Source organism: Dama dama, chromosome 19 (genome assembly GCF_033118175.1).
Source record: "Dama dama isolate Ldn47 chromosome 19, ASM3311817v1, whole genome shotgun sequence".
Taxonomy (NCBI): Eukaryota; Metazoa; Chordata; class Mammalia; order Artiodactyla; family Cervidae; genus Dama; species Dama dama.
Window position 1 is genome coordinate 33370312 of NC_083699.1, and position 12565 is coordinate 33382876.

General features: G+C 36.2%; 1 protein-coding gene across 5 annotated transcripts in view; it reads left to right on the forward strand.

The window, feature by feature from the left end:
* Nucleotides 1-12565, forward strand: part of FXR1 (FMR1 autosomal homolog 1) — a 71227-nt gene that overhangs the window by 11683 nt on the left and 46979 nt on the right. For 4 of the 5 annotated variants that reach the window (XM_061166642.1, XM_061166646.1, XM_061166643.1 and 1 more), the window contains 2 exons: nucleotides 8949-9001; nucleotides 10551-10644. In XM_061166642.1, the coding sequence (XP_061022625.1) occupies nucleotides 8949-9001; nucleotides 10551-10644 (147 nt within the window). Of the gene's footprint in view, nucleotides 1-3908; nucleotides 3983-8948; nucleotides 9002-10550; nucleotides 10645-12565 lie in introns of all 5 variants that reach the window. The other variant, XM_061166645.1, reaches the window with a different exon arrangement.

Consider the following 12565-nt stretch of genomic DNA (forward strand, 5'->3'; position numbering starts at 1 on the left):
GTCCCTTGGACTGCAATGCAAGGAGATCCAGCCAGTCCACCCTAAAGGAAATCAGTCCTGAGTATTCATTGGAAGGACTGATGTTGAAGCTGAAACTCCAGTACTTTGGCCACCTGATGCGAAGAGCTGACTCTTTGAAAAAGACCATGATGCTGGGAAAGATTGAAGGCAGGAGGAGAAGGGGACAACAGAGGGTGAGATGGTTGGATGGCATCACCGACTCAGTGGACATGAGTTTGAGTAAACTCCGGGAGTTGGTGATGCACAGGGAGGCCTGGTGTGCTACAGTCCATGGGGTCGCAAAGAGTCGGACGTGACTGAGCGACAGAACTGAACTGGGGACTCATTGTAAGAGTAACCCTTCTTCGTCTCTAATTGGTTAACTTTGTGGTATGCCTGTCAATAGAGAAGTTCTATTTTTTATGTACTGAACTGTTATTTCCCTGTTAAGACTTCCGGGTTTCCAGCCTGGTTAAGAGCCAGTGTCCAGGTTATACATATAATTTCTTAGATTTGCTTGTAGTGTTTTATTCATTTATTTCATGTTTACTACATTAAAACTTATTTTGACTATTCATAGGCAGTTGTGCTAGCACCATGTGTTACGTAATCTCTGTTTTAAAGATTTTTTTTCTATTTTTGCACATGCGGAAATTAGGTACTGTCTGGGATTGGGAGGAGAGGAAGATGTCCAGCATTTGGGAGAGATGGGTCCCATTCAGTGTCGATAGAACCTTCTGAAAATTGCTCCCAAAAGTGTCTAGGGTGCTCTGGGAATACCATAAGAAGTCTGGGCAGATAAAGCCAGTTAAGAGTCTTATTTTCCTTACCTTACTGCTTTGGTCCCTCTCTGGTTTTACCTACCACATAATAAGTAATGGATCTGAGACCAATCTTAACAGTAAAACCAGTAATACTGCACACTTAAGTTTTTTTTCCTTTCTCTAGTAAGGAGTTCTCTCTGTATCTGTTGACCATATAGACCAGAAACATGAAGGTGTTTATTGTAAATTCTTTATAAATTACTTGACATAAAAGTTCCAGAAAGAATATCTGGTGTTTTGTAGGGGATAGGAGTAGTTTTATGTACTTCTGGCATGTCTTTGAGTGCCTGGAAATACTTTCTAATTGAAGAAGCTTCAGCTCTTTCAGTTTGCAGATTGAATGAGACCCTTATGTGTAAAATTGTTTAGGTAAATATGACCACCTAGGTCCAGGAGTCGCTAAGTCAATTTTCTCAACCTAATAGAGTTTCTCATCTGAATTACAAAACAGAGAAACGCTGTTTTTTTTTTTTTTTTTCCTTCCAGTTTTTCCTAGGATTGTGCATAGTTAGTATTTTTCTATATGCCTGGGTGAGGAGTTAGTTCATTACACACAATGAATGCCTTAGTGATTGAACTATATTATATTCTCTTAGAACCCAGATTAAGAAATAGTTTGCTGTATTCACTTTTTTCTTTTAATCCTGTAAAATGGATCATACATGTGTAAAGTGCAAAAACATGACAGCAGGTGATTCTAACTGTTGATATGTTTTTAGGTACAAAAGTAAGCCATGGGTGAAGATGTGTGTGTAGTTGAAATTTGGGTCTTAGAGTCCAGGGAATGGGTTATATTTCTGTAAGTAGATTTGGGAAATCAGTGGAAGAGTTATACGATTTCCTTAGAATGGCATCAGTTGTAAGAGGCACTAAGAACAAATGTTGCCAATTGATCTATGAGTAGTCATAGTTTTCTCTTTTAGAACTCTTGTTGTATACTTACTTAAAGATTATCTTTGAACACTTGTATTCATAAAATGGAAAATACAAGCAAAATAAATTGACTGTGACATCTTTATGTTCAGATGATCGTATATCTTCTTACAATATCTTCCTCAGTGCCATGGAGAGCATTGATGTTGCAAGCATCCATTAAAAGAGCTCTCCTCTATTATCTCCAGGATTTTCTTCCAAGAATTTTCACCCACTCTGCAAGTTTTGATGCTGGTGCTTTCTTGATTTTATCAGAAGGTGTCAACATAACAACCTTCTGGTAAGAAACCTAAATCCTTCCTAAAATGGTACTTCATTGGTTTGCAGATTGAATTATCAAGGGGTTGCAGTCAAGTGCCACAGAAAATTGCAAGCAAACCAAGTTTGAGCATGCTTAACAGTGACATTTATATCCTGGCAGCCATTCAGCTGTTTGCTACTCTAAGGTGCCATCAATTTGAGGAAGCATCCTGATTTTAGGAACTCAGAATTGTTAGAATTGATGAGCTGGGAAGGTAGACTGGGGCCAGAGAATCACTAAACTGATAATTGATCAAAGGATAACAGGTGATCATCCCTTTTGTCAGCTTTATAAAAACAAAAACCTGAGGTCAAATTATGCATGAATTATGCTATTAGCGTTTCCTTTCTCTTGGGTTATCTTTTTGTAATTACATTTATCCGCAGCAGTGAACTTCAACTATGGAGGTTGGTAAAATGGAGAGTTTACCCAGTCAGAGGAAAGGCCCTATAGGATCTAACAAACCTGAAGCCTGTCCCTCTTAATATATTGAGAATTTATTTTAGTTTATTTTTAAAATATTTTATTGAAGTATAGGTGATGTACAATGTGTTGTGTTTCTGTTGTACAGCTAAGTGTAAGTGATTTGGTTTGCATATATATATTTTTCATATTCTTTCCCTTTATGATTTGTTACAAGATATAGAACATAGTTCCCTGTGTTATACTGTAAGGCCTTGTTGTTTTTCTGTCCTGTGTATAATAGTGCGCATCAGCTAGTGTTAAACTCCTGATCCTTCCCTCCTCCACTCTGCTCCCCCCTGGCAACCGCAGATCTGTTCTCTGTCAGTTTATGTTCAGAAATACAACATTTGTTTATTTAGAAATGCAGTGTTTTATCACAAATTTGCTTCAGTAATTAAGCCATCAATTGTAATGCTCTAACACATTGGAAAAGATGACTAAAATGTAGTTAATTTGACTGTTGTGCTAAATAAATGTAAAAAAAAAAAAAAAAAAAACCACCACTTTAAATTTCATGCCACTGATCCCGAGAAAGACTTTAGAGAAGAGAAACTGGAATAGATCTTAAATTTTATAAAAGTACTTGATCAGATTTGAAGGAGGCAGTCATGTGACTGTGAGAGTTTCTTGGCTTGCTTAGGAGAATAAAATGATAGCCCTTTGCTTTTACCACTTGAGAGTAGAGTCATTAAAAACATAGACTTCTATGGTGGTCTTCTCTGATGGTCCAGTGGCTTAAAACTCTGCACTTGGGGTTCTGTCCCTGGTCAGGGAACCAGATTCCACATGCCACAGCTAAAGATTCCGAATGCTACAGTGAAGATCTTGTGTGCTGCCTCAAAGACTTGACCCTGCCAAATAAATATTAAAACAAAGAAAAAGTGTAGTTTCCATTTAGGAAGATTATTCTGTTTCTTAATGGCCTTTTTTGTTCAGTCTATTGATAATCAGTAAATGCTTCTAACAAGAATTTTGAAGTTTAATAAGAGTTAACAGCTTTAGGGTGTAAGTCTTGGTTTTTGGGGTATGGGCTTCCACTTACATCTCGTTTTAAGGATTCAAGCTGTAAGACTTCTGTTAGTAGTTTGCTGAGTATTAAGGTTCTTTTTTTAATGATTGATTTACTTATTTCAGGGGGAGGCTGTGCTGAGTCTTCACTGCTGCACGTGCTCTCTCTGGTTGTGGCGAATGGGGGCTACTCTGTCGTTGGGCCTCTCATTGTGGTGGTGGCTTCTCTTGGAGACTCTGGGACACGGGCTTCACTAGTTTCTGCTCCCTGGCTTTAGAGCATAGGCTCAGTAATTGTGGCACACAGGCTTAGTTGCTCCATGGCATGTGGGATCTTCCTGGACCAGCGATCAAACCGGTGTCTCCTCTATTGGCAGGTGGATTCTTTACCACAGAGCCACTAGGGAAGACCCTGAATGTTTTTTTAAGTTTCTGTTTCCCTCTTTATAAGGTAAGTAAATTTTGTGTTGTAATGAATTGCAGTAATAGGAGGTCATTACTGGCTTTTGAGAAACCTAAGTAGCAAGTGAATTTGAAATGACACTTTGCAGGCCAAGAAAATTTTTTAGACTAGTATGATGTGTTCCTAATGAATTTAGTGGGAATGTTTTCAAAGGGATTTATGGATCTCTGTAGATTTCTAAGCCATCACTCAAAGCCTCTGATAAATTGATCAGTATTTTAAACGAGGTAGCTAAATTAGATTTTGATGTTTTGTTCTGGGACTTTACCTTAAATAGGCTTTTTAGGAAAGGTGCCTTATTTCTTCAAAATAGTATTGTTATCAGACTTGACTTTTTGGAGTTTAAAAATATAAATTAGCAAAATCATTCTATCATTTAATTGATAAGGATTTAATGGAAAGTGTTCCAGACAGAAGATGAGATTTTTTAATATTTATTTTAAAAAATAATTATTATTTTGTGGAGTCTTTAGTTTTAGTATATGGGATCTAGTTTCCTGACCAGGGATTGAATTTGGGCCCCCTCACTGGACCACCAGGAAGTCCCAAGTTGAAAATTTAAGTTCATTTATAATCTAGGGAGTAAAACTTGGGGGTTGTATATATGTGTATAGTTTCAGCTTCCCTTTCTCTCCAATGAGAGTGAGGCATCTGGAAGGTCTGTAAAAGAAATTGTGGAATCTGGAAGGTCTGTAAAAGATGATGCTTATCTTCAGAGTGGCTTTCCCATAGCCCGGGTCCGTAATTCATCTGTTCTGATTTTTGACTATATAACCTCAACCTTTCAATTCCTGAAATTCATTCTTGTCATGTTTGTTGTTGCTTAAACTATAGGATTTCCCCCCCTATGATTCAGTTTAGTCACTCAGTTGTGTCCGACTGTTTGCGACCCCATGGACTGCAGCACACCAGTCTTCCCTGTCTATCACCAGCTCCTGAAGCTTGCTCAAACCCATGTCCATTGAGTCGGTGATTCCATCCAACCATCTCATTCTCTGTTGTCCCCTTCTCCTCCTGCCTTCAGTCTTTCCCAGCATCAGGGTCTTTTCCAGTGAATCAGTTCTTTGCATCAGGTGGCCAAAGTATTGGAGTTTCAGCTTCAGCATCAGTCCTTCCATTGAATATTCAGGACTGATTTCCTTTAGGATGGACTGGTTTGATCTCCTTGCAGTCCAAGGTACTGGCAAGAGTCTTCTCCAAGACCACAGTTCAAAAGCATCTATTCTTCGGTGCTCAGCTTTCCTTATGGTTCACCTCTCACACATCCATACATGACTACTGGAAAAACCATAGCTTTGACTAGATGACTTCGTTGGCAAACTCTGCCTTTTAAGATGCCGTCTAGGTTGGTCATAGCTTTTCTTCCAAGGAATGCTGTCTAGGTTGGTCATAGCTTTTCTTCCAAGGAGCAAGTGTCTTTTAATGTCATGGCTATAGTCACCATCTGCAGTTACTTCGGAGCCCAAGAAAATAGAAGTCTCTCGTGGTTTCCATCGTTTCCCCATCTGTTTGCCATGAAGTGATGAGACCGGATGCCATGATCTTTGTTTTATGAATGTTGAGTTTTAAGCCAACTTTTTCACTCTCCTCTTCAACTTTCATTAAGAGGCTCTTTATTTCCTCTCCGCTTTCTGCCGTAAGGGTGGTGTCACCCTTAGGATTACCCTCATCGAATTGAAAAACCTGTTTTTCAGCTGTAGTGTTCTGTAACTTGAAAAATGCGTGTTTCAGTTAGGTAGATATTTGGAACCCGCACCTTGTTCTTTCTACCGGTTATTTAAGCTCCCACCTAAAAATTACCAAGTACCTTGTCTTTTTTTGGTCTTTATTACTGTAGCTTTAAAAGAAATTTTAGTATTTGGTATGGATAGTGTTTTCTTGTTTTTCCCTACCCTCATTTAAAAGTTGTCCTTTTAAATGCCTTCTTGTTTGTTATTAAAATACATTTGAATCAGTTCTAATGAGATGGATGAAACTGGAGCCCATTATACAGAGTGAAGCAAACCAGAAAGATAACACCAATATAGTATACTAACACATATATATGGAATTTAGAAAGATGGTAATGATAACCCTATATGCAAAACAGAAAAAGAGACACAGATGTACAGAACAGACTTTTGGACTCTATGGGAGGTGAGGGTGGGATGATCTGTGAGAATAGCATTGAAACATGTATATTATCAAGTGTGAAACAGATCGCCAGTCCAGGTTGGATGCATGAGACAAGTGCTCAGGGCTGGTGCACTGGGATGACCCAGAGGGCTGGGATGAGGAGGGAGGCGGGAGGGGGGATCAGGATGGGGAACACATGTAAATCCATGGCTGATTCATGTCAATATATGGCAAAAACCACTGCAATATTGTAAAGTAATTAGCCTCCAACTAATAAAAATAAATGGAAAAAAAAAAAGTTCAAATTCTTAGTCCCTCAACAGAATTACAGTCCTTAGTGTTTTAGTGGAATTCCATTTAAGTGTATATTGACAAATTTAAAATATCAAGATGTAAAAATGAGATGTGGTTTACATTTTCCTAAATATTCTAATTATATTCATTAGTTAAGTTTCACACATGTCAGCATATAGGTTGTGTGCAATATTTGTGTTGTTGAGGGTATTTCTAGGACTTTGCTCTTGTTAGTAGACTGTTTTTTTGTCTGTTTTATTTTTCAGCTGTTTATTTTTAGCTAGAAAGGAAAATTAATTTTGGTTAACTTGGGACGTTACTGAATCTTTGAGTTGTCTGTTAAAATTTTTATTTTAGGTTATTCTGTTTTGAATTGCTTTTGAAAAAGACAGATCTTCGATTAGTGCAAGTGCTCAGATATTCCTCCTATTCCCTTTATCCCTCCCTTACTCCTAGTTTATATACAATTTTTGGCATTCCTGAGTTTTTACTGTATAATGCTTTTTTTTTTTTTTTTTGGTCAGGGATGGCTTTCTAAAAGGTTTTGATTATATTTTAAATATGTTAAAGTGCCTTGTTACTTATCCATGATTATTTTAAATTGTAATTAAGAGATTCAACTGTAAATATATACCTGGCTGTATGAAAGAACAATTTAAGGGACCATTTTATGATGGCTTGGAATCTTCTGCATTTGTATATGCATGAAGAGAAGAAAAGGAAACGTCAGATATTCTGAGAAATAGGGTTCTGGGCCAGATGAGTATGACTAGGAAGAGAGACCAAATCCCCAAAGGTTGGACTAACAAGGAAGAGAGAAGTTATGGAGACTCAGTCATAAAGTTGTGTGCAGGAAAGTGTTGCCATTGTTATTTGGCATCTCCTGACTCTCATTTTGGCAGAGGCCTAACCCTGCCATCTCTTTGAGTGTCTGGGAAACACCGTCATTCTTGTGAATTGAGAAGTGTTTACTGTGTTCTGTATCAGTGTGTCAATTTTATAGAGATTTGGCCATTAGAAGTTCTTTATCCCAAGAATCTAGGGTTTGGGGATTAGAACATGTCTTTTAATTGTTCACTACAGTCCAGATACACTTTACTTGGGTATCAAGTTTTTAATTTATTTAAACTCATACCTGAAAGAATACTAGCAATAAGAGTAGGTTCCAGAGTTACCTTTTTTCCTTTAAGTGTTAAAAATGTGTGCATTCAAAGCTGATGCTGATGTTTGTGGTGTATGTAAAGTAGGAGTGGGGAGAGGTATAAGCACTGATTTTTAGCTAGGAGAAGATTTTTATTATAAGAGTAGAATTTTCCAATGATTTGGAGCTCTAGTTGAACTTACCCAGTATACAAATTATATAGAAATGATAAAGATTAATGGAACATCTCAAACTCTTTTATTTTTGTTTGTTAAGTACTAGAAAACATTAGTGAAAGTTTGGCTAATCTCCTATGGGAAAGATATGTCTTACTCTAATATTCATGAACTTGATTAATTCTCAGTTTATGAAAATATTCCTTACCGTACAAATGGCAAGAGTATAATAGAGATTTGCTGGTGACCAAAATGATTGCTGAAAGTAGATGTGCAGATGAACTAGTAGAAGTAGAGGCTGGCCAAGAAGTTATTGTTGTAGCGTGATTAGAAAAATCACAGCTTGAACTGAATGGCAACTCTAGCTTTGAGAGAACAGTCTTCAGAATTGCAAGTCAGGTGCTACTATTGTACTCTTGGAAGTATCTTTGAGTTTTAGGCCTTGCATGAAGATACATGCATTGAAATGCCCCATAGCATGCAATTAAATCGATCGCAGGCATTTGGAGCTGAAGAGCGATCCAGGCCAAATTACGGAATCATACAATTGAGTAGCAAATGTGGGAGGAGGGCATTGAGAGACTAGATACATAACTCCATATTTTGTGATTGGTCATCCTGCATTATTAAAGAAAGTAAAATGATTTTATTTTCAGCCTCATCTGTTACCTTCTCCTCTCTTAAGTCTTTAGTTCCAAAGATTTTCCAGGGTGGTAGTGCTGATCTATTTGCTTTTGGTTTTTCCAGTCAGTTTGCTTCTTAGTCTTGTTTGCTAATTTGCTTAAAATAATACCTGACACACAGTGTTTAAGTATTTTGGAAATTGATGAGGACATGTTTTAAACAAGTACTGCAAGTTTGTGTGTGTATTTATTTAGCTAGTTTATACTGTATATTATGGAGTTTAGTGTGATATTTTAGAAAAGAATTTTAAGTGCCTAGTGGTTCAGAGTATGTGAGCATTTGGCAAAGGTTGAGAATATTGCAATTCTGATAGACAGTAATACAGTGTCATTTAATATCTGTTGTAATCATGAAAGAGAGGTTAATTTGCAGGGTCAACACAGCTCATAAATGATGGAGATGGAAAGCAAAACCTGATCAGCCTATTCCAAGCTCTGGGTTGTTATCAGTATTCCATATTGTCTTTGTATCTCTAATATAGTGGTTTAGAGTTAATGTAATATTTAATTGAATATTCATTTCTTTGTAATTTTTTTTTTTACAGGGATTTATCAAAGATGTTCATGAAGACTCCCTCACAGTTGTTTTTGAGAACAAGTAAGTTATCTTTTATTGATAGAGATCCTAATTTTGAAGATTGATAGTGCCAAACTGCTGCTTTTGGGTATTCCTCTTATAATCAGAAAATGAATGTGCTTTTGGGTGGGGGGTTCTTTGCTTTGATTATCTTTTTGAGTTAAAATAATTTTTAGTTTTTGATGACTTCACCTGGTTTTCTGCTCACCATTCACTTGTCACTTTTTCTATGACTCCTTTCTTTGCCAAATCACATGTCAACATGAATCAGTTTTTGCAAAACTGGATTGCATGAATGTAATTATAACATGCATACTTCTTAAAACCCAGAATTTTTAAATGATACTGTACAAGGCCTTCCAAATGCCCTTTTAATAGAATAAATATATTAGGCTGCCTTTAATTGCTTGATTAGTCTTAAGGAATAATAAAGTTTTATAGATATTGTAAAGGTTAGGTAAAGTTGTGCTAAAAATGTCAAAGATGTGTGCTGAGCTTGGTTAGGAAGGATTATAAAGAAGCACTATATAACTGAAGGTCAGAAAAGAACTGGGCAGCTTTCCCTTTTAAGCTGTTTCTGGAACTGCCTGAAGAGCTATGGGTGGCCCAACATTTGTTTCATGTAAAAACAAGTGTTGAGGTGATTCCTGTCTTTGAGCACCTATTATTTAGACAGTAAAGATGGAAAGAAAGCACTCCAATATTTTTTACTTGTCTGTTTTTTGCCCATCGTTAGCATATAGAAACCCATCAGTTCAGTTCAGTTCAGTTGCTCAGTCATGTCCAACTCTTAGAAGCCATAGGAATATATTATGTGCTGTTGTACCTCCCAGGCATGTATGAATGATTTATTAGAACCTAAAATAGGAAAGCATTTTAATTTTATCAACTTTGTTATAAAATATAGCACACAAAAAGCACAGCTAAAGCAGTAGTTTTAATACATTTGTATTTACTACAAAGATTAAAATAAAGTTTTTATAGGTTTTAATTATCTGTGTTCATTGTAGAAAAGAAATTGTAAGGAAGGTAAATCTTTTTGTAATTTACTGTTCAGAATAATATTGACTACTTTTCTATATTTCTGTGAACATGTACACTAAAAAGGAATTATGCAGTTTATATTTTATAATCTTTGGAATTGTGTTCCTTTGACAGGTCATTTAGTTGTAAAAATGTTTGTAGTAAGTTGATCACAGTGTAGCAGTGTAGAATGACATTATTTTAAATCTGAGTCATTACTGTGAGCTTAGCCTTTGTCATTTGCAGAATGATGTGTGTGCTGTCACCTTAGGATGAGTGACTTGGAAGGTAGTATGGAATTATTATCGATGATGTTAATTACATATGAACTTCATTAAGAGCTATGCAAAATCTGTTCTGTCTCAACAGTCTGCTTGGAAAAAGTTTTCATGCAGAGGTTGTTTTTCTTTGGTGAAAGCTAAATGATTGATTTGAAAAATTGACAGTGCTAAGCATAGACTACATAGCTTCTATATTAAGGAGTGTTATATATAGATAGATATTATATTATATATTAAAGCTGTTCATTCATTTTCTGATCCTTCAGTTGGCAACCAGAACGCCAGGTTCCATTCAATGAAGTTAGATTACCACCACCACCTGATATAAAAAAAGAAATTAGTGAAGGAGATGAAGTAGAGGTATGTATTTATAAGTTTATTTTCTTGTGTACCTGTTTTTTTTGTTTGTTTCAAATAGATATTCTTGTAGGAAAATCTGTTAGCCGATAGAGAATAAGTCTAAATTCCTTTTCTTTCTTCTTCCTGTTGGTAATGGCTGTGTAATGTAGCAGTACTTGAGTTTTGGAGCTGGAACTGGGATTAATGTCTCAATGCTAATGTTTTTAGCTTTATAGCCCTGGTCAGGTTTGTTTTTTTAATCACTAGAATAAAAATAATTTGAGAATTAAAGATGATAGTGCATTTGAGTTGTTTTCCACAGAATCTGGTGGAGAGAACTATATGATATTGGTCATTATTTTCCTTTTTTTTTTTTTTGCAAGTTATTTCATCTTCAGTGTTTTCCTCAGTATTTTTGTAAAATGTTAGTAGTTATCCTTTATTATAGTGATCATTAATATAGTTCATTTGTAACAATGTGAAATGTTGTAATAAGCATACTGCCTTTTTGAATATTCTAATATTCAGAAAGATTTAAAAGGGAAAAAAGCAAAAATCACTTCCTAGAGATAAAATCCTATATTTCATGGTTTACATATTCCCAGGTTCTTCCTTTCCTCTCTTTTGAAAAATAAAAATTGTATTTCTTTGTATCTTGTTTTTTTCAGTTAGTAACTCCTGAATGTCTTCAGTATATATTTATTTTTGATTAATATGTCTGCTCTTATGCAACAAATTTTGAAATAATTGTGAAATAGAAGTATGAATTTGTTGGAGAGAGAAAATTTAATTTTTGAATTTTCAAGAAACTGATACCTCCAAGGAGCTCAAATATGCTAACTGTATTTCTCACAAACAGTTGTTTTGATAGTGTTGAAAGATAGATTTTCAAATGTCATTTGTGCCTAGTTTATGTAGGTTAGGGTGGAAGAACTGGGGACACAGGTCAGTCTTTAATGATGAAACGGCTGTTTCAATAAATGTTTTAATAAACACTTAACATTATGTACTTTGTGCCACACATTGTTCTGAGTGCTTTGCATATGAACTAATTTAGTTACTTGCCACTTTTATGCTTCATAATTTTTTAAATGGTAAATTTTGTTTTGAGTTAATTGTAGATGTTATGTTAGGAAGTCAGATTGTAGGACTGTAACCCCTAACTCACATTCTAAAATTCTGCCTAAATTTTAATTACTTGATCTAAATAATTAGAGCAAATACTCTTCTGCTTCTCTGGAGTAGGAAATGGCAACCCACTCCAGTATTCTTGCTTGGAGAATCCCATGGCCAGAGGAGCCTGGCGGATTACTGCCCATGGGATTGCAGAGAGTTGGACACAGCTGAGTGACTAAGCATGCATTCTTCTGCTTTTACCAAAAGCAAAGCATATTATGGGCTTCCTTTGGTGGCTTAGATGGTAAAGAATCTTTCTGCAATGTGGAAGACCTGGGTTCGATCCCTGGGTCTGGAAGATCCCTAGAGAAGGAGATGGGCAACCCACTCTAGTATTCTTGCCTGGAAAATCCTGTGGACAAAGGAGCTTGGCAGGCTACAATCCATGGAGTTGGACATGATTGAGCGACTAACACTTCTTTCAAAGCAGGTTATAACTTCGTTGTGTCAGGGTGCCACATGTGTGGCTATCAGTTCTGTGAGTAGTGCTTTTCATATTTTTAAAAATTATTGGTAGTGTAAAGGCTCAGGTTAAAGGGAAAACTTGGCGGAATGCTGAGGGTATTGTTGTTACATTGTGCTTTCCTCAGTCTCGGAAGATTTTCTCCATTCGCTGGACCATCTTTATGGCTTGGGCCCCCCACCTCCCAGCCAACTGTATACAAAACTTTGTTGAATGATTTGGAAATTAATGATTACAGAGTGTTTTATTTCACTTTCTGTTCTATGGTTTGGTCTTGGGAAAATTTGTTCCTTAAAAATATGA